The sequence below is a fragment of the Zootoca vivipara genome, chromosome 10 (assembly GCF_963506605.1).
Source record: "Zootoca vivipara chromosome 10, rZooViv1.1, whole genome shotgun sequence".
Taxonomy (NCBI): Eukaryota; Metazoa; Chordata; class Lepidosauria; order Squamata; family Lacertidae; genus Zootoca; species Zootoca vivipara.
The window spans coordinates 26,788,577-26,813,969 of record NC_083285.1 but is presented as its reverse complement, the minus strand read 5'-3'; the positions used below and the strand labels follow the sequence as shown (position 1 = coordinate 26,813,969).

Sequence of the window (25,393 nt, the reverse complement as noted above, 5' to 3'; positions counted from 1 at the left end):
CTCTCTCTCTCTCTCTCTCTCTCTCTCTCTCTCTCTCTCTCTCTCTCTCTCTCTCTCTCTCGTTTCAATAATAAGGAAATAAAAACTGTAGGGATTATATTTCTTTCTTCACTTTCCTTTCTGATGAATGTGCTAAGAGATCTAACAAAAATAGTTTGTCAGGATTCATTTCTTTGCCTCAGTTCTCAGTAGGATAACACTTGTTTTAAAAGGGACTTAAAACTGCAAGATTTTACATGTGGTTTCCTCAGAAAAGTGAGATTGACAAGAGCAATTTAGACACCCTTGGAGAATGAAAATATACTCTGATTCTTTTCAGAGATTAAACACATCAATATGTACAATACTATCACAATTATAATATATTTAATAAACTCTACCAGAATCTGCCAGTCTTCAAAATGTATCAGAATTGGTGACAGTAAAATTATGTTCACCCCAATATATTAACTTCTATTTATTATACAAATGCACTAATCATGTTGTTGGGAGGGAATATCTTGCCAGTGAAGTTTCTACCATTAATTACATACTTTACAGCTTAGGGTGAACCTGCTTCATTTCAGCGAAAGCATTATTTTCGCCTCATCCACTTCTGTTTGATCTCTTGTGTTACTTTAAATCACAGGGAAGATTTTTGAAAATAGAACTTAAAATGTAAGTCAGTTGTAGATCTTAAATATCAAAGGATCCCAATGGCACTATGTAGAAGTATAACCCTAAGCTGTAATTTTGAGTGCCATTTAAAAATGTATGAAATAGTTTTTAAAAATTTACTGGTGACCTGGTAACCTCAATCCAAAAACATTCAGTGCTGAATAATATTTTTGTTACTATCCCAAAAAACAGTTCAACTGAAAAACAAAACAAAACCTGTCATGCTGCCCATGTTTTTTTTTTGTTTTTTGTTTACGAATTACTCACTAGCTCCAGGATGCTATAAAACTGCAGCAGCTTCTATAGTTAATATTGACCATATTAAAACACCATCTACTGTATAGGACTCTCTGCAGATATTTAAGTCTTAGTCTACACTACCCTATCAACGCAACACATGTGAAACATGAAATCCTATCATTTAAATTAAATCAATGACAAACCGAATTTTGTAAGTAAATTTCTCATTCACATAAATGCAACCTTATATTCTTTTGAATGTTGCCATCACACTGCACAGCCACTAGGTGTATGCAGTAGCCAAAGTCAAGCACTTCTTACCCATACTGATTCAAAGGTAAAGCGTTTAGAATACATGGGATTCATCACTTGAAACCCATCTAACTCAAAAAATGTAGCTTCTCAAATGCTTTGTTCTTTACTCTCCAACTGTCCTCTAATTTAGCAGAGATGACCATGATTTCCAATGCCTTTTGTCCCAGGAAACCCTGTGGAATTTTAAAGAAGCAGCTACTTTTCTTTTTGCATTCCTCATGTAACAGGAATATATAACACGTAGAAGCTATAGAACTTGCTAGTTACAGAAATCAGAGTGATATTTGGAAACTGATTGATAAGGGGAAGCCTTGTGGAAATATTTGACTCCTTGTCTGGTGGTAGCTAGGGGGAAGGGGCTGAGTATGAGGTATACGTACTCTGTGTTAGCTGGGTCCTAGGCCAAGTGGCCCATTACGTGTTTATTCAGAAGGCATTCCCAGGGAGTTCCATGGGAATTATTTCAAGCACATGTGCACAGCTTTGCAACCTCAAATTGAATTCTAAGCATCAGAGACAGAAACATGCAAACTGAGTAAGAACAGTTACCCCAACAAATTCTTCAGTGCGGTGATGAGAGATGATAAAGAAACAAAAGTAGTGAGTGTCTATACCATGGACAATGTTGCCTGCTAATCACACTACCACTAACACCCTTAATAACAATTAACTAACAATTAAGTGTTGCCATATTTCAAAAGGTGAAAGTTGCCATACGTCTAGATTTTCCCAGACATTTAAGCCTGGACACTGTTTCAAACGACCAAATCCTGGCTATGTCCAGGAAATTCCGGTCACATGGCACCCCTAGTGTTTTTGCTTAACAGTTCAGAATATGTGGTTCCCAAAAATTAACAAGGGAGAATAGTAGATGACAGGGCAGTCTTGAGCAGGTCGGGCGCCCTGGCGCTGAGGTGCGGAGATCGCTCCGGCGCCCCCGCCCTCGCAGTGTGTAACACGGCTTCCGTGCGGCTTTGCCGCGCAGCGCCCCGCCTGCCGGCCCGGCGCCCTACCACCCCGCACCACCGGGACTCCACCTAGACGCGGCCCTGGTAGATGATGACATCTGTAGTCAAGATTGACTATGGAAGTCAACCACATTAATTATAAATGAAGAAAATGAGTCATTTTCAGCTACTTGCTATACGGAAGATGGCTATCATGAGGGAACTAAGAAAAACCCACCTCACATGATAATAGTGTAAAAAATAATTGAGAAATTTTCTGTACTAACTATTCAAGAAGATTGTATAACTTTCTCTAAGGCAGTTGGATTACTTCTAGAAGTCAAAGCAAGGAGGAACATCTCTTCCCCCAGTTACTTTTCCATTGTCAAACATGAAACACCATGAAGCTTTTTAAAATTTTATCCAATTTTCTGTTCTTACCCTGAAGGAGTGAAGGAAATTAAAATGTACAGGAGGGTTTCTACTGAGTTATGTACTAATGGACCCAGTATCACATCAGAGAAAGGATTCCAAAAGTGAATTATCACATACAATGCTAGTTACCCATTCCCATGATGAACCTGTTCAAATAAACAACTTGTATTCACATGAAGGGCTTAGCAGAATTTAGGTAAAGGAGCAATTTATGTAGCATAATCTGGAAGCTTTAGAAAATCTCAAAATAGCTAGCATGGAGCTGCTTCCATCTGGTGGCAACTGCCTACATTTTTAAATGAAAGCTAGCAAGCATGCTATAAAAAGACTGATGTTCATTGTCCATGTTCCTGTCTCCACCTGCTGATAGCGAAAGAAAATCAATTTATCCAGGCCAATGTAGGTTTTTAAAGATAGAGCACCACTAAACTGCAGCTTCAAGAAATGGAACATTATCTGTTGCAACTGAAGTTGTTTTTAACTACCCTTTTAGTTCAGCTGATTTTTTTAAAAAAAAAATTAACCATGAAAAATAAGAAATTAACACTGGACTTGCATGTAATACTGTTCCCAAATTCAAACATTTCAGCTTGTATGTAGCTGATTCAAGTAACATTAGTCTCTTGTAAGAGGATACTTAAAGAGGAATCTGTAAAAAAGTGTAAAGAGAAGAATGAAAATTCCATATGGATTTTTTTTAAAAAACAACAACAAATTTAACCTGCCTTTCGTTCTGAAAGCAGATCCATCAAAGCCATAGCTGTCAAGTTCTCTCCTTTTTTAAGGGAAATTCCCTTATGCTGAATAGGCTTCCTCACGAGAAAAGGGAAAACTTGACAGCTATGATCAAAGCCGTATAAAATAACTTAAATTTCAGCTGTTTAAATACACACACATATACACATAAAAGATAGGCAGTATCAATTAAAAACAAATAGAACATGTAGCAGCCGCATGCACAAAATACAGTACTCCTGATATAGTAAGCCACCCCAAACAACACAGCTTTCACTGTTTTCTTTTTTCAGAGGGAATTGCTCAGAGATGAAGCAGCCACCACAAGGATACTCTGATCCTTATTACCACTACCTGTGGCTAAGCCTAGATTTGCAGTGGAAGAATGGCATGTACCAAGGCGGCAGATACACCTCTTGATGTTGTTCCACATAGGAAACTCCCTACAATTGAAGAATAGCTTACGAGGGAGAAATATTCTAGCCTAATATTTTGATTGCCATGCTAGCTTTCTACTTGAGGGGGTTCTTTAATATAGAGGAGCTCTAAAAAGTAATGTGAACTTCTATCTGCCATCTGAAATAACGCGACCTTGCAGCATCAACCACTGTATTTCGCTGCATGTATGTATACACCAGGCCCAAACTTCTGATGAATTCTGACTAGGGCCCCATCTAATGATCTTATTGTACGAAGGATTTATATGGGAGAAGTTGTTCCCTAAAGTTCTCTGGGCCCTGCAAATATCTACTGAGAATACAGGTATGTACAATGTGGAAGGTTTCAGGCCAGGGGCGGCTGGATCTGGCCCAGCAAGCTGCAGGAAGTGGCCTGCCAGCACCTACAGCTTTATCTCCTAATTTGATCAGGAGATAAAATTCCTTTGCTTGTAAAAAAATAAAAAACCCCAGTAGGAGAGACATTTCAAGATCAGAGATAATACAGTCTGCCTGCTCTTTAAGAGTAAAAAGCAGCCTTTCATCCAAGTATTGGAATGGGAGTAGGGGGAAAGGCCTTTTCCTTTGCACAAAATGATCTGTGTAAAACAGGGGTGTGAAAGTGGGTCTAGCTGGCCAGCGGGAGGGATCCTTATCTCTAAAACAGGTCAGGTTTGACAGGTGGGCAGGCCACACAACGGTCAGTCACCTGACATCACAATGATACATAGCGCTCTGCAAGCCTGGACAATCAGCTGATTGCCAGCATTTGCACTGGGTTATGTATTAGAGGTCTTCAGGTTTCTGAACAGAATAAAACAACTGTTAACCCATTCACCAGTATACCATCAGTCAGTATACCATCTCTGTGACAGAAAATGGCCACAATGATGTGCTTCATGCAACCCATTTTGTATCTCCTACTCATGCAGTTGTGAAGTGTGGTAATTGTGTATAAGTGACTTGAACAGTCTGGTTGGTTAAAAGGTCTGTGAGCTTTGTTATTTTTCTTACAAGTAATTTACCAGTCATGATTATTGCACTGTTATAGTTATGTAACTGTTATGTTATATGTATGTTAAGGGTATAATATGTTTTTGATAACCCATGGGATCACACTCTGTTCTTGTAGGTGAGATACTGTACAGTTGACCCAATGATTTCCCCACCTTTTGTTTTGTTGGAAAAAGACATTTTTCAGCAAAGGCATACTATCATTCTTGCATATGGTATCATGCTTAATATCTTCCCTCAGTTATTTTAATTTTTTTTTTTGCTTTCTTGGGGTATATTTGAGCCCAAACCAGATTGATACAGTACATTTTTCTATCGGCACTTTCAACAGAGGGTTAAAAGTACATCTGGAAATATTGTTACCTGTAGCATGATCATCTCAAACTCAAGGATGTTCAAATATATCACACAACTGATAACTAATAACAGCTAAGTGCAGCCACCTCATACAACCGGAGATATACATCCATGAAAAATTCCTTGCATAAGCCAGTGTTGCTCACATTACAATCACTCCATACATTTCCGGAACTCACATGTCAAGAAGTATCATCCTCAAATCACTCAGCCTTGCAAAGAAAAACACACTAAAATTCTGGTATTCCGACCTATCTGAATTTTATCTGCTCCCCCCCTCCCTGAAAAATGTCATGAAAGAGAAAAAGTGTGTGCATAATGGGCATAAAAGCATTCTTCACCAATTGCTAAATGGGCCAATATAGTTGTAACTTTAGCTTTCTCTTATATAACAAGTGAGTGATGGAAACCTGATGGGACAAGCCTGGAAGCCACATACTAATAGTAAATGACTTTGGTTCATTCAAATAATTAAACTAAAATATGCGCATCTAGCTTCTGGGAAACATGCTAAGCAGCCAAGTGAAGATGTTATTGAAAGGAAGAGGTTAAAAAGATTAAGAAAATATCTGAATAAAACCACCATGGGAGAGGCACCAAAAGGGATCAATTTTCTTGAGAAACGGGAGTAAATCTGTGACCTGGCTCCCCAGGTATTACAAGAAAACTTCAGAAACTGCTTCAGCAAAACAGCTAAAACTACAAAGACATGAAATTCCTTTCTTACACAAGAAATTCTTTAGGGAATAAAAGAGTTGTATGACTCAGAAGATGAAAATCTCCATGAATACTCAACTAATCTAATGAGCTATTGTCGCTAGGAAAGGAGGTTGATGAATTTGGTGCAAGGGAGCAAGAACTGAAATACAGCAGGAAATCAAACCAATCTGAGCCAATTTTCACTGGCTTTTATCTCTTTCACAAGGAAACTTCCACCCTTGGTAGCTTTTTGATTCAGGGAGTTTATTTGTGATGGTGGTAAAACTGGTAGGATAACTGAAATATAGGGAAGATGTCCTGGGTCCAATTAATTATAAATTATTGTTGTCATTGCTTCCCTTTCTGTCTCACCCTTCATCTGTTCTTGATCCCAGGCTGGGCTACAACACAAAATATAATAACTGTATATTCCAACTGCCAATAAAATGTGACAACTAACAGTGGAATCCAAATCATGCCTGCTTAGAAGTAAATCCAATTGAATTCAATGGGATTTACTCCCAGGTAAATGGGATTAACATTACAGCCTAAAACAGTGGCAAGACTGCCTGAGAAACTACTCATTGATCCATGCACAGAAAAAGATCACACAAATGGTGGAATCAGATAACCTGGGTGCCATGCAGTAGCTGCTGCATAGCGCCTGTGCTATAAACAGAACGATGCAATTATTTGCAATAATTAAAGATGAAGTTGGCACTCGCACGCTTGCTCAGAAATCCAGGAGAGCAGAAGCCATGTACTCAAAGGTTAGAAGTGTCATATCATAGACTTTTCTTTGGCTACTGTATGGCTTCTGAAGCCAACACAAAATTAATCCCATACTGCTCACAAACAAAAAGACAAGGACACTTAAGTAGTGTACAAATGTGATAGAAATATGCTTCTATATCATCTAGGAATGTGCTTGCTTTCTAATCCCCTCACAAAACTTTGGATATTTAAATTGTGAGTTTCCATATGTTCTTCTGAATCTTAATTAATTTGATGGTGGATCTCAAGATTAGAAACTCAGGGCCAGCTGTATGAGACACTAGAAACCCATGAGTAGATTTTTTTTGTCTTTTAAACTTTCTTTAGTAAGTTGTCATGGGATCCCCAAAGTTATAGAACTGTAGAGTTGGATTTTACACCAAGGGTCACAGCCAAAGAATCCCTGACAGATGGCCATACAACCTCTGCTTAAAAACCTCCAACAAAGGAGAGTTTGCCACCTTCTGAGGGAGGCTGCTCCACTGTCAAATGGCTCTTGCCATCAGAAAGTTATTCCCAGTGTTTAGCAGGAATCCCCATCCTTGTAATGTGAATCTGTTGGTTCATGTCCTCCCCTCCAGATCAGCAGAGCCATGCTGCTTAAGGGCAGAGTAAAAAGTATTTTCTCCTGTACTGTTTTCCACAATGTAATGGGCCAAATTCAGAGCAGGAAAATAGGGGGGGAAACCACTTGGTCCATGGTGTTGCTTCAAGGGCTACTTTTAAAATAAATTTAAAGAGCTGAGAAACATGGATCCTCAAAATCACATCTAGCTTTATTCACTTGGAATAATTTAAAACACCATCATTTAGAAAACTGTCTCCAGACTTTTCCTTAGTAAAGTTTAGCTCTCACTTAAGTAGTAAACCTATATGTCTGCTGGGCTACTTCTGACTGCAGCCAGGGTGAGGGTTTACATGATTCTCAGAACAAAAAAATGCTAGATGTTAAGGAGTGATCCAAGCCTGCCAAGACTGGGAAGAGTTGGCAGGAAGCAGTCCAACAGAACCGTCTGGAGGAGAAATGAAAAGCAGGCCAAAAAAAACCAGTCAGGGTCTACATGTCAAGATTAATAATCCTTAAACCGAAAGGAAAGGAAAATCTGCAGCGAGTCCTTCAGTACTCTGGACAGATCGCACAGAGCACATGACTAGTTCCAACATGTTCTTAGCTCCAAGGGATCCTTATTCCTGGGCCTGACTACCACCCCGTCCCAGGCTCTGCCCCCTTCCTGAAGACTGAAGAGCTTTAGAAGAGGATTTAAAGCCCCTCTTTCAACTCCTGCCTGGTGCATTTCATATGTGGGCAAGCAAGCACTAGAGAAAATGAAACCCTTGGCATTGCACCAGGAGAATCTGGCTCCAAGTGAGCTGTCCCTACGTCTCTCAGCTCAAAGGTTTCTGGCTCAAAGGGCTCCTGACCACCGAGTTAAGTTTTTATGCAGCAGCATTTGGCCATATGAGCCTCCACCTGCTGCCTCAAGTGGGAGACCCCATGCACAGGTTTACTACCTGAATGAGAACTAGGTTATACTGAGCATAGTCCATATCACATTAGGCTGAGATTCTGAGCTCAATTACCTGGAAATGGGTTCCAATGAAATCAGTGTGAATTGCTTGCAAATAAATGTGTTAAGGGTGGTGGTGCTAGACTGTTACTTTGTTTCCGGCACTGTGGTTTAGTTTTGGACTCTCCTTAAAACAGTAATGTTTAGATTAAATAGACATGAGAATGTGTGATGTATAGTAACTGTCAGAAATGTTGTGAATATCAGCAGCTGGAAGAACACTGTTTAATTCAAACCACAGTTAAACACATCACAGTTACCAAAAGGTCTTTAGATTTCACCCATCACCGTCCATTATCTTCACTTCCTTTACTCATTAAATAAGGTTTTCCAATATAAAGAAACAACATATAAGGTGAGACAGCATCAGACCTGTGTGCAGAATCCAGAAGTCCAGCTGCAGAGCTCTAGTGCCTTTGTAATGTTTGCATTATTTACAACTAAGGAAGCGGATCATAAAAAGGTAAAGGGACTCCTGACCATTAGGTCCAGTTGCGGACGACTCTGAGGTTGTGGCTCTCATCTCGTGTTACTGGCCAAGGGAGCCAGCGTACAGCTTCTGGGTCATGTGGCCAGCATGACTAAGCCACTTCTGGCAAACCAGAGCGGCATACGGAAACGCCATTTACCTTCCCGCCGGAGTGGTACCTATTTATCTACTTGCACTTTGACGTGCTTTCAAACTGCTAGGTTGGCAGGAGCAGGGACCGAACAACAGGAGCTCACCCCGTCACAGGGATTCAAACTACCGACCTTCTGATCGGCAAGCCCTAGGCTCTGTGGTTTAACCCACAGCGCCACCTATAAAGATAAATAGGTATCCTTAAAAGGCAAAAGAAGCACCAGAGAACAGTGCTCCCCATCCCCACCCCCAATTACAACAGCAGTCAGTCTCTCACACACACTTTTAGAGGAATCTCCAATTAGAATTGATGTTCAGTTCAGTTTTTGGTGTTCTCAATTTTTGTATTTTGCTCACAACCTCAGTTTACTTACTCTGTACCCACTTGCAAGGGCTCCAAAGGAACTTGTGATTTGTTAGTGTTCAAGTTTCTTCTTTATAAGCCTTCACCCAAGAGAACTCTGTCCTACAGGGGGCTCAGAAGGAACTAAGTGGCCTGGCCCCAGTACCATCTCTTGAACATCTCCATGCCAGCCACATGTAACCAACTTCTAAACTTTTGTCTTTGTTCACATGCTCACAAAGTTGGTGCCCATCTTTCAAGGTTCTCTTCTTGGGCTTCAGTTCTTTTGCACACTTGTTTCCACTATGGGAAAGGGTTTCATTTCTTAGGCACAAGCTCCTCTACAAACGAAAAAGGAGTGATGCGCTTCCATCCCTTGAAAAACTCAAGCATACCAAAAGGCTTGCACATGCCCCTGATGTAATTGTCCATAAATGCCAGGTGCACTCAGTAGGATTCCCTCTATAAAACTACTGAAGAGGTAACACACAGTCCACATCTCTGCAGGGGAGAGGGTGAGAAGCCATCAAGACAATCTGTTTCAGGGGAAATGCCTGATTTCCAAACACCAGCAAGGCAAAGATCTCACAGAAGGCCTTCAAAACACCTTGCAAGCCTGTCCAGATGCGAGAATCAAAACAGGCCTTGAAGATTCATATTTCCACACCTTATGCCACATATCCCTATTATCTAAAAATACATGAAAGGGCTGGGGATCTCAAGAAACCTATCAATCCATGCCACATTTTTGTTTAAAGGTAGATTCCCATCTGCATCCCAGAACTGACATTATTAGTTCTAACAATAAAGCGATGGTTGGGCTATTATATTGTTGATTTTATCCATATATTCCACCCTGAGCTCTCAGATCTCAGAACAAGATCCTGCTTTTTCATAAAAAGGTATGGAAATTAATTTTGCAGTCACACAAGAGAGTATAAAAAAGCACCCACATTGTGAAGCAGGAGGGTTGTAGCCAGTGTGATCAATGTGTCTGAGAGTAAGCCTCGCTGGACACAATAGGGCTAAGTAGTCATGTCTGGGATTCAGACATAAGGTTTCAGGTACAGAAAAATGCAAAGGATAACTATAGATAAGTCATATTTCTATGTAGAGCCCAAACATGTACAAGTTAAGAACAGAGTGATCTATTCACAACAATATTATGGAAACAGTTCCAAGCACTGCTGTTGTGAATGGGTTACTTTGTTCTTATCTTGCATAAAAATACACTCTGCACAGAAATACCACAAGCCTCTTTCTATGCTGTATAGTTCCTGGCCTTTGCACCCATATGTAGGTTAATTCCAAGTGGACTCAAGTTCACAAGCACTTATGCCACAACAAAAATGCAGTCCTATGGACACTTACTTTGCAGTAAGTCCCACTGAACCCACTTGAGCATACTTCTGCATATATTATGGAAGCACCCTCGCTCAAACCACTGGCACCTCTTAAACTATGTAATTGAGCTGAAGATTGCCATAATGTGCTCCTTACCAGAGCTATGACGATTGCCAACAACTGCTGGACAGATCACCGACTAATACGGTACGTTCCACGATAGCTATCAAGATTATACCTCAACGCAGGCTTCAAGGGAGGAAACCAAGGCGCAAAATGAACACTCGAGCCCTTCAAATCCTATTAAGCAGGATTGCCTCCAAATGACTCGTAAGGACCACCTGCTTTTGGAGTTCCCTGATAACATCGAGGAACACTGGACCAAGCTATAAACATCCATTATTGCAGTCTGTGAACAAACTAATGGTTACCAAACCAAGAAACACCGGAACTGATTTGATGAGATTCAATAGTGAGATTGAACGCATTACTGACAAGAAAAGGAAGGCCTTTCAGATCTGGCAAAGAGATAGAAAATGCACCACTAAGAAAAAAAACCTATCCCAATGCTAAGACTGAGGTTCAAAGAAGAACCAGAGAACTAAAGAACACCTGGCGGATTAAAAAAAAAAAAAGTTCAATAGATCCAGTACTTAGCCGACACTCATGATGCACAGAGTTTCTTTAAAGCCACAAAGACCATATATGGGCCAATAAATCATGGCATATGCCCCCTACACTCAACAGACAGTACTACACTTCTAAAAGATAAAGAAGCTATTGCATTGAACTGGAAAGAACATTACCAGCATCTCCTTAACTGCAACTCCCCCATAGCTGCTGAGGTCCTTTCACAAATTCCACAAAAACAAATTAGAGATGAGCTTGCAGTATCTCCAAATCTGGGAGAGCTGTGTACAGTGGAACCTCAGGTTACGAACACAATCTGTTCCACGGAGGCGTTCGTAAATGAAGGCATTCGCTCCCCGAAGGCATGCTTCTGCGCGTACACCATTAGCAAAAGCACGCCTCTAGTTAAGAACAGTTTCAGGTTAAGAATGGACCTCCGGAACAAATTAAGTTTGTAACTAGAGGTACCACTGTATTTCCATAGAAGTATCTCTTTCCCTTCAATCAGCTATTTATGAAATGCCGATTAGTCCAATTTCTTACCTCTTTAAAGTTAAAAGTATAGTGCAACATTTTATTCTATTCATCAGTTTATTCTATGACACTAAGTTTCAAAATAGAAAATAATATAATTGCTTTCTTACACAGGAGTATCTACAATGAGTGGATAATTTCTTTCAGCAAAAGATTACAGTGTTACTAAAGTAAATAAACTTCTGGCCATCAAAGTGAAGAATGTGCATTTCTGTACAGATGTTATAGCCATTTACATGATGAATATCAAACATTAATTTAAATTTTTGTTTCACTTTGAAGTTAAATGTTCAGTTCAAATCCATGTTGCATAGACAATGTTTTCCTCAGTCTTTCAGCCCTGTACGAGGTTTCCAGATTTTGTAGTTGAAATTAATAAATTGGTCCTTTCATAACTGCATACCAGACTCCACTTTTATTACAAGGAAATAAATCTGTGTAATTCTTCATGTTATTTTCACCAGACACAAAAAATATCACAGAAATTATCAAGCTATTTGTGCCTTATAAATGTTTTTCCCCAAATACATTTCCTCTCCAACAGAGGGAATTGTCCAAGGAAGGAGAAAATGTGTGCTCTACACTAGTGTGCAGAAGCAGAGCAACAGAAACAGTATTCAAGAAATGAACCTCTTTAATTAAATGAGCTAGAAATTGTAATAGCAGACCAAGAAAACAGTAAAACAAGTAGACTTATTCATCAAAATTGGCATATTCTATCCTGGAGTTGAGAAAACCTGCTAGGATATTCCCACAATTCTGAGGTCAATAATATGCATCTCTCTCTCTCTCTCTCTCTCTCTGTCTCTCTGTCTCTCTGTCTCTCTGTCTCTCTGTCTCTGTCTCTCTCTCTGGCTTATTCAATATCTTATTGAATAAGAGGGCCATGACTTCTTCCACATCCCTGGAAGAGGGCCATGACTTCTTCCACATCCCTGGTCAGGCATAGGCAAACTCGGCCCTCCAGATGTTTTGGGACTACAACTCCTATCATCCTTAGCTAACAGGACCAGTGGTCAGGGATGATGGGAGTTGTAGTCCCAAAACATCTGGAGGGCCGAGTTTCCCTATGCCTGTCCCTGGTCTACAGCCATATTCCAGAATTCCAGAGTTCTTGTGATGGCTGAAGATTCAGATCTCCACAGATCTAGGGATCCTTCCCATAATTCTCATACGGTAGGTAGTAAGGCTAAACACAATCACTGAAAAATCTAAATGGAAATCCTCTGTCAAAGAATTCAGAGAGCTTTAATTATAGGGAAGCCACTTCAACTTCTCAGCAGGAAAGAAGATTTTACCATTAAACTGTGTTGAAGGAAATGCAACTCAGATTCTTCCAACACCAACCTCGATTTAAGAAAGTCAGCCTGTTTGCTAGAATGCATACTTTCTCCTGCCCAATTTAAATTAACTTTTGGAATGCTCTGCTTTTTAGAGCCTATGACATCAATATTTCTTATATATCTAAAAGAAACAGACATTTAAATTAACCACCTAGAGAGAAATCTATAGCCTTGTCTGGCATGCAAGTATACATGGACATGTCATGAAAATTTGGTGACAAATAACCTGTTTCCTGATGTATTGGCTGCTCAGACTTCATGCCCGTGAAATAGCTTTGTCCTCCAGGAAGAAAAATATCCTTTTAAAACAGTCAATATTCCCAAAGTCCACTTCTCTCAGCCTGCTATATCATTCAAAACCTAATGCAGAACTGACATGGTTTCCTTGCAATCATTTTAACATAAAAGAGTAAAATTAAATAGACTTGAAGGTATGAAAGGAATAAAAGCTCTGCCATTCACAATAATAGCGCTGTTTAAGGCAATCTGAAACCTGAGATTATTCAAAAGATTGGCTTGTTCCAGACTGTTTAAAGTTAAGACTGCACTTGAACTGATAAATTACTCTTTGGGGAACAACATGAAAACAGTGTACAGTCAACATAAAAATGTAAACCTAAACATACCTGAATTGGAGTCAAACTTTGTTTCTGATCTAAAATAGAGAAAGAGAAGGGGGGGGGGGAATCCTTTAATGAGAAAGAACTGTTCATGTCATGAGAAACCCATGACCGAAGTACAAATAGCAAACTTATATAACAATGCACCTCATCTGTAAACACATTTGTTCCTAAACATATTCTCAGTGTATTTTTACATTAGTGATTAATAATCACAGAACACAAGGAGCAAAAAAAAAAAGCCCCACAACCCCTCTCCATAAAGTTAAAAATAGAAGAAATACATTGTCAGAATTACAAACACCATGTCATTTATCCTCTATCATCACACTTGTCAGATTTGTTTCTTTGGAAAGCATCATAAGACGGTTTTAATCAATGTGTATGTTAATCTGTCCCCTCAGCAAATAAATGGTTGTTTCCCTTAAGAACAGAGAAGGCTGGAAATCTCAGAGAACAAGAGACTAGTACACACAAAACATACAATTACCATGCCCATTCTATACTACCAATTTTGGCTGTTTATTACATGGTATCTTATGTGTTTAGCATACCATAAAAGAACTCAGTGGGCTGTAGATTTAATAATGAGGGGGAGGAGTGGGGAAGAGAGGGGAAATTAGCCTTTGTGGGAACATCATGTTTCAGATATAGCTTAATGATAGTTCTAAACTCAGAAGCCTTTGAAGCTCTCAATTCAGCTGTGGGAAAACGCAAGTTGGGTAATTGCTTTCAAGATGCTGCTGAAGTGCTGTCAAGCAGAATTAACCCTATGACTAGTCCTATCCGAAGAAACAGCTATAAGAAGCATTGTCTAGATCTAACTCTCAAACCAATTAGTGGGCATACTCTAGCCAGAATTATATCACAAATTAACCATCAGTGGTGTGTGTGTGTGTGTGTGTGCGCGCGTGTGTGTTTATACACATATGTGCGCGCACACACACCCTGCCACAGCAAGTTACAAGAGCTGATTGGTAGGAATCTTCCTAAAGCCTGTTATTTATTAAGGCGGAGATGGAAAATCTATTGACCTACAGACATTGTTGAACTACAACCCCCAACATCCCTGACCACAAGCCGTGCTGGTTGGGGCTGATGGAAGACCCACAACCTGGAGGGGCCACAGATTTCCTGCCTCTGCCCTAAAGAATATAGGGAAGTGCACCCAAGCCACGTAGGAAATTTCAGATCCCTTGAATCCCCAAGAAGACATTGGTGTGCTTTGGAGAGTTATACAGGTCTTTTAACAACTAAAGCAACAATTGCAAACTGTTCTGTGTTAAACATAAAAAAATCCCCCACCCAAACAAATTAGTGCAAAGCACTATAAATTTAATTTTTTAGACCCATAACTTCAAGTTAACTGGAATAAGTCGTTAGATGGCGATGGAAAGAGTCAGAAAAGCCAAGGGGGGGGAAGGGCAGTACATATATATGGAAAATGGTTGCTTTGTTCCACTAAGAAACCCTCAATATGTTCAAAGGGTGGGAAAAGAAGCAAAGATTTTTTAGCCAAAAATATATTCTAATAGTACTGAACAGTGTACCAGCAGCATGAATCAAAAGAAGCATTAATCGCCACTACAAGTGAACACCCTTCCAGTAAAGAGTGTATGGCCTGCTCAAGGCCACGAACGGGGAGTGGGTATACAGAACTCAGTGAGCCTGCTATATGGCCATAAATTTCACACATTACACTGAGGGTATAAATAGTGTATTTTTTTTAAAAAAAAAGAATTCTGACAGCAATCTTACTGCCAACCTTTGTTTTTTTTGGGCACAATCCACAGGACATTTTCCTGTACAAGCCCCTCAGAATTCGTTTTGTAAGCTCTTCCACAAGCAGGGCAATTTTGATTCAAATCAGGCTACATCATTTCCCATTTGTGTATCAGATATTTCCTAAACAAATATGCCTACCTAGTGCTGTCACGCTTGAAACATGAGGACTGACAACTTAATAGAGCCATTATAGGCAGATACCATAGGCAGAGTTTCAGGGGCTGATCCTGCTGTGAAAGCTAGTATATACCTCTACCCTTCAAACAAAAGAAAGCCGGTGGCTGCCAGTGGGGAGAGGTGGTTGGTGGCAGGTATTGGAGCCAACACCTAGGGGCTGAGGGGTCTTTGCCCTCCATAAAATATTTGAGGGGGCCAGTGACCCCAAAATTAATGGGCATTGCCATTCAAATGGTGTGCATGCACCGCATCATGTGATCGATTATCCGGGGCAGGGCTTACCTCCCCCCCCAAAAAAAATATTTTGTTCAAGTTGTTACCCCTGATGGCAAGCAGCTCCTGTACAGGGGGTAGCATGTGGGCAAGGTGGTAGGGAGCAGACAAAAGGCAACTGGATTCTGCCCACTCTTATCAAATGCATAGGGAAACTTTGAGGGGATAGATGAAGGATGAAGGGAGAGGGGTTTGGTCAGATGTAAAGGGAAGAATTGATCACTGAAGAATTGATGCTTTTGAATTATGGTGCTGGAGGAGACTCGTAAGAGTCCCATGGACTGCAAGAAGATCAAACCTATCCATTCTGAAGGAAATCAGCCCTGAGTGCTCACTGGAAGGACAGATCCTGAAGCTGAGGCTCCAATACTTTGGCCAACTCATGAGAAGAGAAGACTCCTTGGAAAAGACCCTGATGTTGGGAAAGATGGAGGGCACTAGGAGAAGGGGACGACAGAGGACGAGATGGTTGGACAGTGTTCTTGAAGCTACGAACATGAGTTTGACCAAACTGCGGGAGGCAGTGCAAGACAGGAGTGCCTGGCGTGCTCTGGTCCATGGGGTCACAAAGAGTCGGACACGACTAAACAACAAAGGGAAGAGGGGTTGACAGGTAGGCAGGATTGGTGAACGGAGTTAAACTTATTGTTTTACTGCACTGCATTGCAGTTCTGTTTAATATTGCATTGCACTGTGCCACAATTTTTCATATATAATTGTTATTTTGTAAACCAGTTAAGTATTAAATAGACACTGCCACCCCTGTCCTAGCTTTGCTAAATTCCCTTACCAAATCCTGTTACATTTCTTCTGTCCTACTTATAACTGGCTCTTCCTTCACCACTAGTCTAGTGGCCAAGTTGTGACAAAACGAAAATAGAATTAGCTAAATTAGACATCTACCACATGCCTCCACTCCAGCCCACTGCCCTGGAAAAGGTGAAAAACAAGCCCTACAATGACACATCAAATGAGGTGCAGAAGAAACCCCTAAATGTGTGATCCTCAGGGCATGGATGGTTTAAGTAGTCAGGCTTCCCACTCTGTATGTTTGCATGTGTGTGTTTAAACAATTTATGTACTATTCAGCTACAATAGTCTCTAAGCAGTTTGCGATGGTATAAGATAAAAGATAAAAAACAGTTTATACTATAAAATCAAACTTTCCCCTCCTATATCAGGCAGGGGTATGGCCCACTCTGCACCTCAGGTCCTGCAATTCCCCCATTCCACCAGCTACAAAACAGGCAAAGGGCTCTTTCTGCAAGAAAAGGGCTCTTTCAGTAAGTTTCTATAAAACAATTCATTAGGAAACAAAGCATTTTTTAAAATTGTAACAGGGACTCCCAACACAACTACCTGTAGGAAGATTACAGTGAAAGCCAATGAGGTGAATTTACTTCACAATTTCTTTGATAATGTCCCCACCCCACTTTAGATGTTCAGATGTGGGTAAATTTCCTAAGCGAAATGACTCTCAGTTGCATTTTTGCAAATGTAAAGCTAGATTTCTCTGGGCAATAATTTTAAGACTATGCTACATTTCATTATACAAAAGTGGTGGTGGTCACAATTAAATACCTTGTAGTTTTTCAAGTTGCTGGAATGATCAAATTAAATGAAGAGTGAGATTGAGTTTCACTGGTTCCTTGCTGATAAGGGTAGAATTCTATTTTAAACTTGTATCAAGAAACCTCAGGTCTTTCATCTGCACAGCAAAATTCATGTGTTCCTTGACCTTACGTGCCACATGGTAATGAAGCAGCATAAATCAGATCTATTAAAGGTGAAGTTTGTTAATCTTAGTGCTGAAGAACCATTCTCCCTTTCCTGGCAAAAATAACTGGTTCACAGGTCATGATGACATAGTTACAGACTACAATGGTGCAAAGAACAAAAAATTAACAGCAACTCTCAGAAACATGGATTTCAGGGGATGAGAAGGAAGCCAAATTCTATTACCCATATTTTACAAATGTGATGGTTCTTCAAATATAGCAGAGGTTATAATGATGACCCTGACTCTGTGTGGAGAAATGTGCTGAATGCTAGACTATGAACTTACATCTTCGGTTTAAATTCTTGTTTATGATGGTAAGGAATCGGCAAACCCCTGAACTGATGCTTTTTATAGCGTCCTTTAGTCTATGCTCACATAAAGTCCAGTATTTTTGTTTCCTTTACAATGTGTGCACTGCTTATTTGCTCTGCGTGAATCTTGATGCAGTATGAATTTAAGATAAAAAAATCCTTCCAGTAGCACCTTAGAGACCAACGAAGTTTGTCATAGGTATGAGCATGCACACGAAAGCTCATACCTATGACAAACTTAGTTGGTCTCTAACAGGGCCGGCTCTAGATAGAGTCCCGGTGGGGTGGGGCGCCGGGCCGGTAGGCGGGGCGCTGCATGGCCAAGCTGCGCGGAAGCCATGCTGTGCGCTGCGAGGGCGCCGGAGCGATCTCTGCCCCTCAGCGCAGGGCGCCCGACCTGCTCGAGACTGCCCTGGTCTCTAAGGTGCTACTGGAATGATTTCTTAATTTTGTTTTGACTGCGTCAGACCAACATGGCTACCTACCTGTAACTAGTACTATGAATTTAAGGTGAGTCTTACTTACATGGGGTACAGTTGAGTTTTGATGTAGCCCTTGAGATTCTCCATCAACAAGGAGTTCAGTTATGCTGGTTCTGTTCAGAACAGCTTTTCCCAGCCTGGTGCCCTCCACACATTGTGGACTACAACTCCCATCAGCCATAGTGAGATCAGTATGAATTACAAGACCAGTACCTTAACATCCACCTCTATAGTACATATGTAACACTCAAAAAACCAGAGCCACCATTATTTTGTGACTATGTTTAATTTACTCACTTGAACAAAGGAGTTCCACAAACAACACATTTGTATATTCCATGAGCTTTGTGATGTGTGTATTCTCCTTCAAAGGCACTAGAACAAAACAGCAACATAGTACTTTAGCAAACAGATTATTCCATATCAAGTTGTCCAACTTTTTAAACGTCATGTTATTTTCTTAATATTTTGTACACTTGTTGAACGATGAAAACGAAGTTTAAATCTAAAATTTTAGCTTTTAATTTCATCCCTTTTTCAAATTATGAGGGTTTGAAATTTCAAAATAATGACAATTTTGGCCTTGTTGGACTACGCTAAAACCTTAAAAGCTCAGCCCAGCATTGAGAAACATCAGAACTAAAACCACCAATCTCTTCCAAACTTTAATATGGGCTTTAATATGATATGCCACAAGATGGATTTACTTTAAATTTTAAATTTAAGTTACAAAATTTAATTTTTTAAAAAGTGATTAAAATATGATTAAATATTTTCAAAAAATTGTACAGTATTGATTATTTAATATTTCTAAGATCTACCCACAAAATTCATCCTGGGATCTCAATGGGAACACATTGGAAAAAATACTTTGTGCATAGATGTTTGCCTTATTGGGTTCTATTTAGGATAAATAGGTCTTGTTGGAGTAAAATATGACAGAAAAAAACAAGACTTCAAACTCTTAATATCAGTTACTTCAGGCATTTCTTTAGAAAGTTATGCAATTAAAAGGTATCTGAAAAGCTAGTCAGGCTTTTATTTTAAAAATGTGTTCCAAAGTAGAGTGATAGCTTGCAGTTGCATTATAGAGTTAATACTTTGAAAGAATTTTTGTTAGAACTTCATTTCATTAACATTACAACAAAAGGCATATCAAACAAAATTATGACACCCAAACAGGGAACTCTCATTGCATTAACAATGAAATTGTTATGTTCGACTCTTATACCATATTGGCCCAAATATAAGCCGCACCTGCAAATAAGCCACACCTTTAAAATTAATGGGGGGGAGAGGGAGAAAGAAAAGACAATACCTGATATAAGCAATTCCCTTAAAATTCTGCAGGCACTCACACCCGTTCCATTTTACCATATGTCTGTTTCAGCAGCAATATTGTAAAAGCCTATTTTTGTAAGGTTACAAATGTAAGCCGCACTTTAATTTTTCACTGTCGGAATTGGGGGGGGGGGGATTTCAGGCCAATACGGTATATTCCAATGTAAATGGTACTTCATGGTTTGCAAATTATTGTTCTTTCTTCAGAAACAAAAAAAGGTCCATATTAAAATCTGAACAGCAACATAAATGTGTCCTGTTTATGAAAAGAAACTATTGTTCAGATGTCCTAGTACAGAATTGCTTACAAGTAACTAGATGTTTTCGATCAAGCCCTTTTCTCTTTTTTTGCACCTGAACATTATGGTAATTTTAAAATAAATCTCAATACTAAACATCTTAACAACATTTCCATATCATAGTCTTGATCTTTCGCATTAAACTATGCAGTAGTGCAAGATCTTTGTGGAAGATTGGGCAGGACTACCAAGAGAATCAAACAGAAAAGGAGGAGAAGAAAACTGGCCCATGATTTCAAGCTGTGTGAGCTCTATATTTTCATTTGAAAAGGAATATTACTGCTTTAAGGGAATATTTTTCTAAGTTAACAATCTTAAAGGCTAGGAGGTCATTCATCTAATACAATTCAGCTGTGCTGTTCCAACAAAAAGTCTATGTGCTCTGCAGCTTGTTTTTATTATCTTTTCACCCTTTTTATGGGGGTCCAATATATTTTTTTATAAACAGGATTTTAAAAAATGACCTAAACCCTGGTTGCTTGTGCGCACTAAATCATTTTTGCTAATCTTCTACACAACAGTAAACGACTTGCCTGGAAGCCCTCCTGAGGTGGAGAAAAGCACCATCACCAGTTTGTTGTGGGGGTACAGACAACCTAGTGCCAGTGATCCCCATTCAGAAAGTCTAGTAAAAAGGCGACTCCGACAGGAAGACTGTTGCAAATTAAACAGGACCCCACATGTGGCAAAGGAGGGTTTTTTGGAAATGGGAATGGAATGAAAGATTGCATATAACACCAGTCCTGAAAGACCTACATTGACTCCCGTTACGTTTCTGAGCACAATTCAAAGTTTTGGTGCTGACCTTTGAAGCCCTAAATGGCCTCGACCCAGTATACCTGAAGGAGCGTCTCCACCTCCATCGTTCAGCCTGGACACTTAGGTCCAGCTCCGAGGGCCTTCTGGCGGTTCCCTCACTGCGAAAAGTGAGGTTACAGGGAACCAGGCAGAGGGCCTTCTCGGTAGTGGCACCCACCCTGTGGAACGCCCTCCCACCAAATGTCAAGGAAATAAACAACTATCTGACTTTTAGAAGACAGCTGAAAGCAGCCCTGTTTAGGGAGGTTTTTAATGTTTGATCTTTTATCGTATTTTTAGTATTCTGTTGAGAGCCACCCAGAGTGGAATATGCAGCTGTGCCAAATGGGGACCGAACCTTCATGCAGAAAATGGTTAGACATTGACCGAGGTGACCACCGCCTCCTCCTCATTCTAGAAATCAGCTGAGATAAATTATATTCACGGCAAGAGCCTTAGGAATTAGCTCTCTTGTTTCCCCGCCCCCACACCCTTCTCCAGGATTTAGAGCTTGCTTTCAAGGTCTAAAGTCATGTGAGGGCAGTTACTGAAAATATTTGACATTCCAGCCACAAATGAGCCAATAAATACTTTCTCCACATGTGCTTCAATACAGAAAGTGGAAAAGGAAAGGAATGAAAATATGCTACCTTCTTACACTCGCGGAGACCCAGCCAAACTGTCTATACACATAGTGACCACCTTCAAAACTTCACCTTTAAATGGCACAGGGCTATTTCCCTTATGGTTCTGCTTATTGTGGTGTCTCCTCCCAAAAACAACAATAACAACAACAAAAGACTCTCTTAACTGCCATTACTTCCACACATTTTGTAGTAAACTGAAAACAGACTCCAAGAAGAAGCTAAGGGACAGAATAGCGTTCATTTTATATCCGTGACCTTGCCCTCCCCGCTGCAAATCCCTGCCTGGTTTGGTGGTGTTAATTTGTATAAGTTAGTAAACAAGTGCTAAATTTCTTGAAACTGTCAGCTGAGGAGAAAACAGCAGCAGATTGAAGGAGAAGCGGCCTGTATTTCTCACTGACCACATGGTCACCACCTTACCTCTCAGTCCCTTTCTCCTGAGTAACATGGTATTGCAAAGGTGTCAGCCGCTTCCGCAGTTCTTGCTGGGAGAAGACCACCTTACAGTTCTTTTTATCCCTACGTGACCCTGCAAAAGGAGAGGATACAGGAGAAGGGGTCTTTTTAGTTGAAATCCTGAACCATTGCTTTGGCTTCTAGCCCAAACACAGCTTCTGCGTTTACTTTCCCAGTGACCAGATCAGCTTTTAATATATTAGAGTGCCTCAGCTGGTGGCTTCTTCAAATCCAACTTTTTAAAAATAATAATAATAAAAAGTCTGCTGTTCACAAAGGGTGTGTGTGTGTGTGTGTGTGTGTGTGTGTGACTCCATTCGAACAGTGATCATGTGATACAGCCAAAGCCTTCTGAATGCAGAAAGGTCACATCAGCAAGCTTCTACATTCACACAATCATTCACAGAAAGGCGACAACCTTAGCCTAAACATAATGAAACTTCCCAGTAAATATGCTTAGGAGCACAGCCTTTGTATTTGCAAGAAACTGTAGATATAAAGGTAATGGGCATATGATGTTTAAACACAATTCAGTGAAACTTGAAGGTTTTGTGATTAGCTAATGTTAATTTAAAAACAAATGTTTCTTTGTTTAAAATTTTACTTTGCATCAAAGAGAGTAGCTGACAGCACTTCAGTTGGAAACCATAATTTGCATTTTAGATCTAAATGAATCATATTTTAAAGGATTACCTGCATCTGATAAGAAACAGATAAGCCTTCCTGCATCATCAATTTGATTTTGGTAAAATCTGTTGCAAGCTCAAAATACTTTCTCTGGGGGTTGCTAATGATTACTTCCTCTTGAGTCTTAGCAGCATCCAAAATATTAATGGCATTGGAAAGTATTACCTACGACTGTTGAGAGAAATAAAGAAATCTCTCTTAGAATGAATGTATTAATCTGGAAATTATTGCTACATGGAGTAGCATGGCTGCTACTTTATTGTTTGTTCTGTATATTGTACTGGAAATTAAAATATTCTGCTTGAAAAAGACTTTTAGTCAGTCCATTAGATCCAGTAAAATTAATCTGAACCTTGAAAAGCACATAAAGCTGAAAGAGTGAAAAAGGACCACTCTTTGAACCACCTCCTCTTTCCACTCTGTGTACTTTTCAAAAGATAAAAAGGTGACCAATTCATCACCAAGAGGGCAGAGAGTGGGTCAGCTCAGGGGCACTGCAGATTCCGGGGAAGACCTCAAGAGTGCTCCTGAAGCCATGGATGCCAGCTTGGCGACCCTTGACTTACAGAATATGTTGTTATTTATTTAACAGGATTTATGCACCCCTTGGTTGTAATAAAACCTCGAAGTGGTTATACATTTTGTGGCAGTGGTGTGATTTATTAACAGTATTCCGACTCATTAAAATGATTAAGCAAAATAAAACGATCTATGTTCAATGACAAAAACCAGGTTATCGAAAGCAGCAGGATAGGGAAGGATTTGGGAGAATTTGAAAGAGCCATTGGCTGTGTTTGGACATTACTCAAAACCACAGTTTAGCACAACATGAATGAACCCTTGTGCATTCCTTTGCCTCCCCCTATGCACTTCTTTACTAGGAGGAGGAACTTGGAATCTCTGACTTTTGCTACACCTCACTTTGTTGTTCTGTCAGAGCCAACAAACTGTGGTTAATATTAAGTATAGTTTGTCTGACACAAGCCAACTTGAAGCCATGGTTTCAACAAACGAAAGGCAGAAGTGAAAGATTCTGAAATTATTCTCCTGGAAGAAGGCAGGGAAATACATGTGCCCAAGGTTTGCACATGTATTGCTCATTCATGCTTGCTCACATAGCACTAGACCAGTGATTCCAAATTGGGGGTCCACGAAGCACACCTAGGGGGTCTGTGGCACCATTCACATAACAAAAGCTACCATAGAGATGTCAACATTTTCAAAATATATTTAATTATCTAACTTAATTATTTTTAACAGAATGAATATGGGCTTGTTTGACAAGGCAAAATCACCACAAAATATATATTTTAAAGGATCCAGTTGTTGGATGGGCAGGTGGGGAGGGGAGGCATTAAATAACCAATAAAAAACTTTCGGTTTTGGCCATATACTACTGAAGTTAGGCTACAAATACATGTATTTAGAATTATATTCAAAAGCCATACAGGTGTTTTAGGAAAATCAAAACTTTTGAAGTGTCTACAGGTAGCATGGGTCTGAAAAACTAATGTTTTTCAAAATGAGTTTTTCTAATTACTGAAGGAGTTATGCTTGATTAGAAATAAACAGTCTTGACAAAAGTTTGTTAGTAATAGATATATGCTCATAAAGAAAGCAATTGTGTTCTCAAAGTAGAGTGACCAGAGTTATCCATCTGTATGTCATTTAGTACAAGAGAAGAAACGGCAGGTTTAAATTACATGGTATTGGATTGCAATTTCCTAACATTGGATGTTTTCTGCTTTTTTACCTTCAGTCATTACTAAAAAGTGTTCATAAAAAGTAGCTTAAAGCACAGATGCTTTCAAATAATTTAAGCAAAGATGTTTCTTTTTTTCCTCCCCTTTATTCTATTTCCATAAATATATGGAAATTACACACTTCTGGTCACTACTGATTATCCCTTTGCAGGCAGAAAGAAGAACATTTAAAAGTATTTGATTGGAGTAAATAGTAGACATTACAAGCTTTGTTATTAACTTGCAAGGTACCAGAAAGAAACTTTTATCTCACAGATTAGAAATTACTTTTGATCTAGCCATTCTTTTAAAAACTCAAGTTTTCTACTTTGAGCTCTCTCATTAACTGCTACAGAGCCCTCATTTTAACAGGAGGCTTTGAAAGACCACTGTTGTTACCCGCATTGTTGGTTTAAATCTTATTTTGGTGGAGGATAAAGACTTTATTCCAGATTTCTTTGTCCTACAAGATTCACTATGTAAGTACTCACCCAAATTTTGCAGGAATGTCCTGTTTCATAAGCGACAAATTATTTGGATTTTGTGCTCTTAAAGGTCACCTTACAAATTAGCAAGATTTTCCTACATCCTGGCTTCTCAACCTTAAATATAAATATTGTTCCCAAACTGTGAGTGAGGTTTGTGCTTTACAATATTATGTTGATTTTTTTAAGAAGCCAAGTGGTGGAGGTTTACATTCACAGGCTCTGCTGTTTTCTTGCACTAATAAGTCTTTCAGAAGTTTACCTAAAAGCAAAATAAGAACCTACATTACTCATGCATGCAACACTCTTTTGACCTGTTTGGGGATCAACGTTAAAAACCCACAGACAAGGCAACGTTGCCCTATAAAATCTCTTAATTTTTTAATTTAAGTTATCATAGCTTACAATCTAAATCCAGGGCTACAAAAAGACTATTTTATGTGGCCCACTTCCATCTCTGGAGGTTCATAATAGGTAGCAATGGTAGAACAAAGCTCCAAAGTCAAATATATTTTT

At 39.6% G+C, this 25,393-nt stretch overlaps 1 protein-coding gene across 7 annotated transcripts in view; it reads right to left on the bottom strand.

The window, feature by feature from the left end:
* Positions 1-25,393, bottom strand: part of MSRB3 (methionine sulfoxide reductase B3) — a 58,808-nt gene that overhangs the window by 11,816 nt on the left and 21,599 nt on the right. For all 7 annotated transcript variants that reach the window (XM_035126598.2, XM_035126604.2, XM_035126601.2 and 4 more), the window contains 3 exons: positions 21,928-22,036; positions 18,720-18,797; positions 13,621-13,649 (listed from right to left, as the gene is read on the bottom strand). In XM_035126598.2, the coding sequence (XP_034982489.1) occupies positions 13,621-13,649; positions 18,720-18,797; positions 21,928-22,036 (216 nt within the window). The remainder of the gene's footprint in view (positions 1-13,620; positions 13,650-18,719; positions 18,798-21,927; positions 22,037-25,393) is intronic.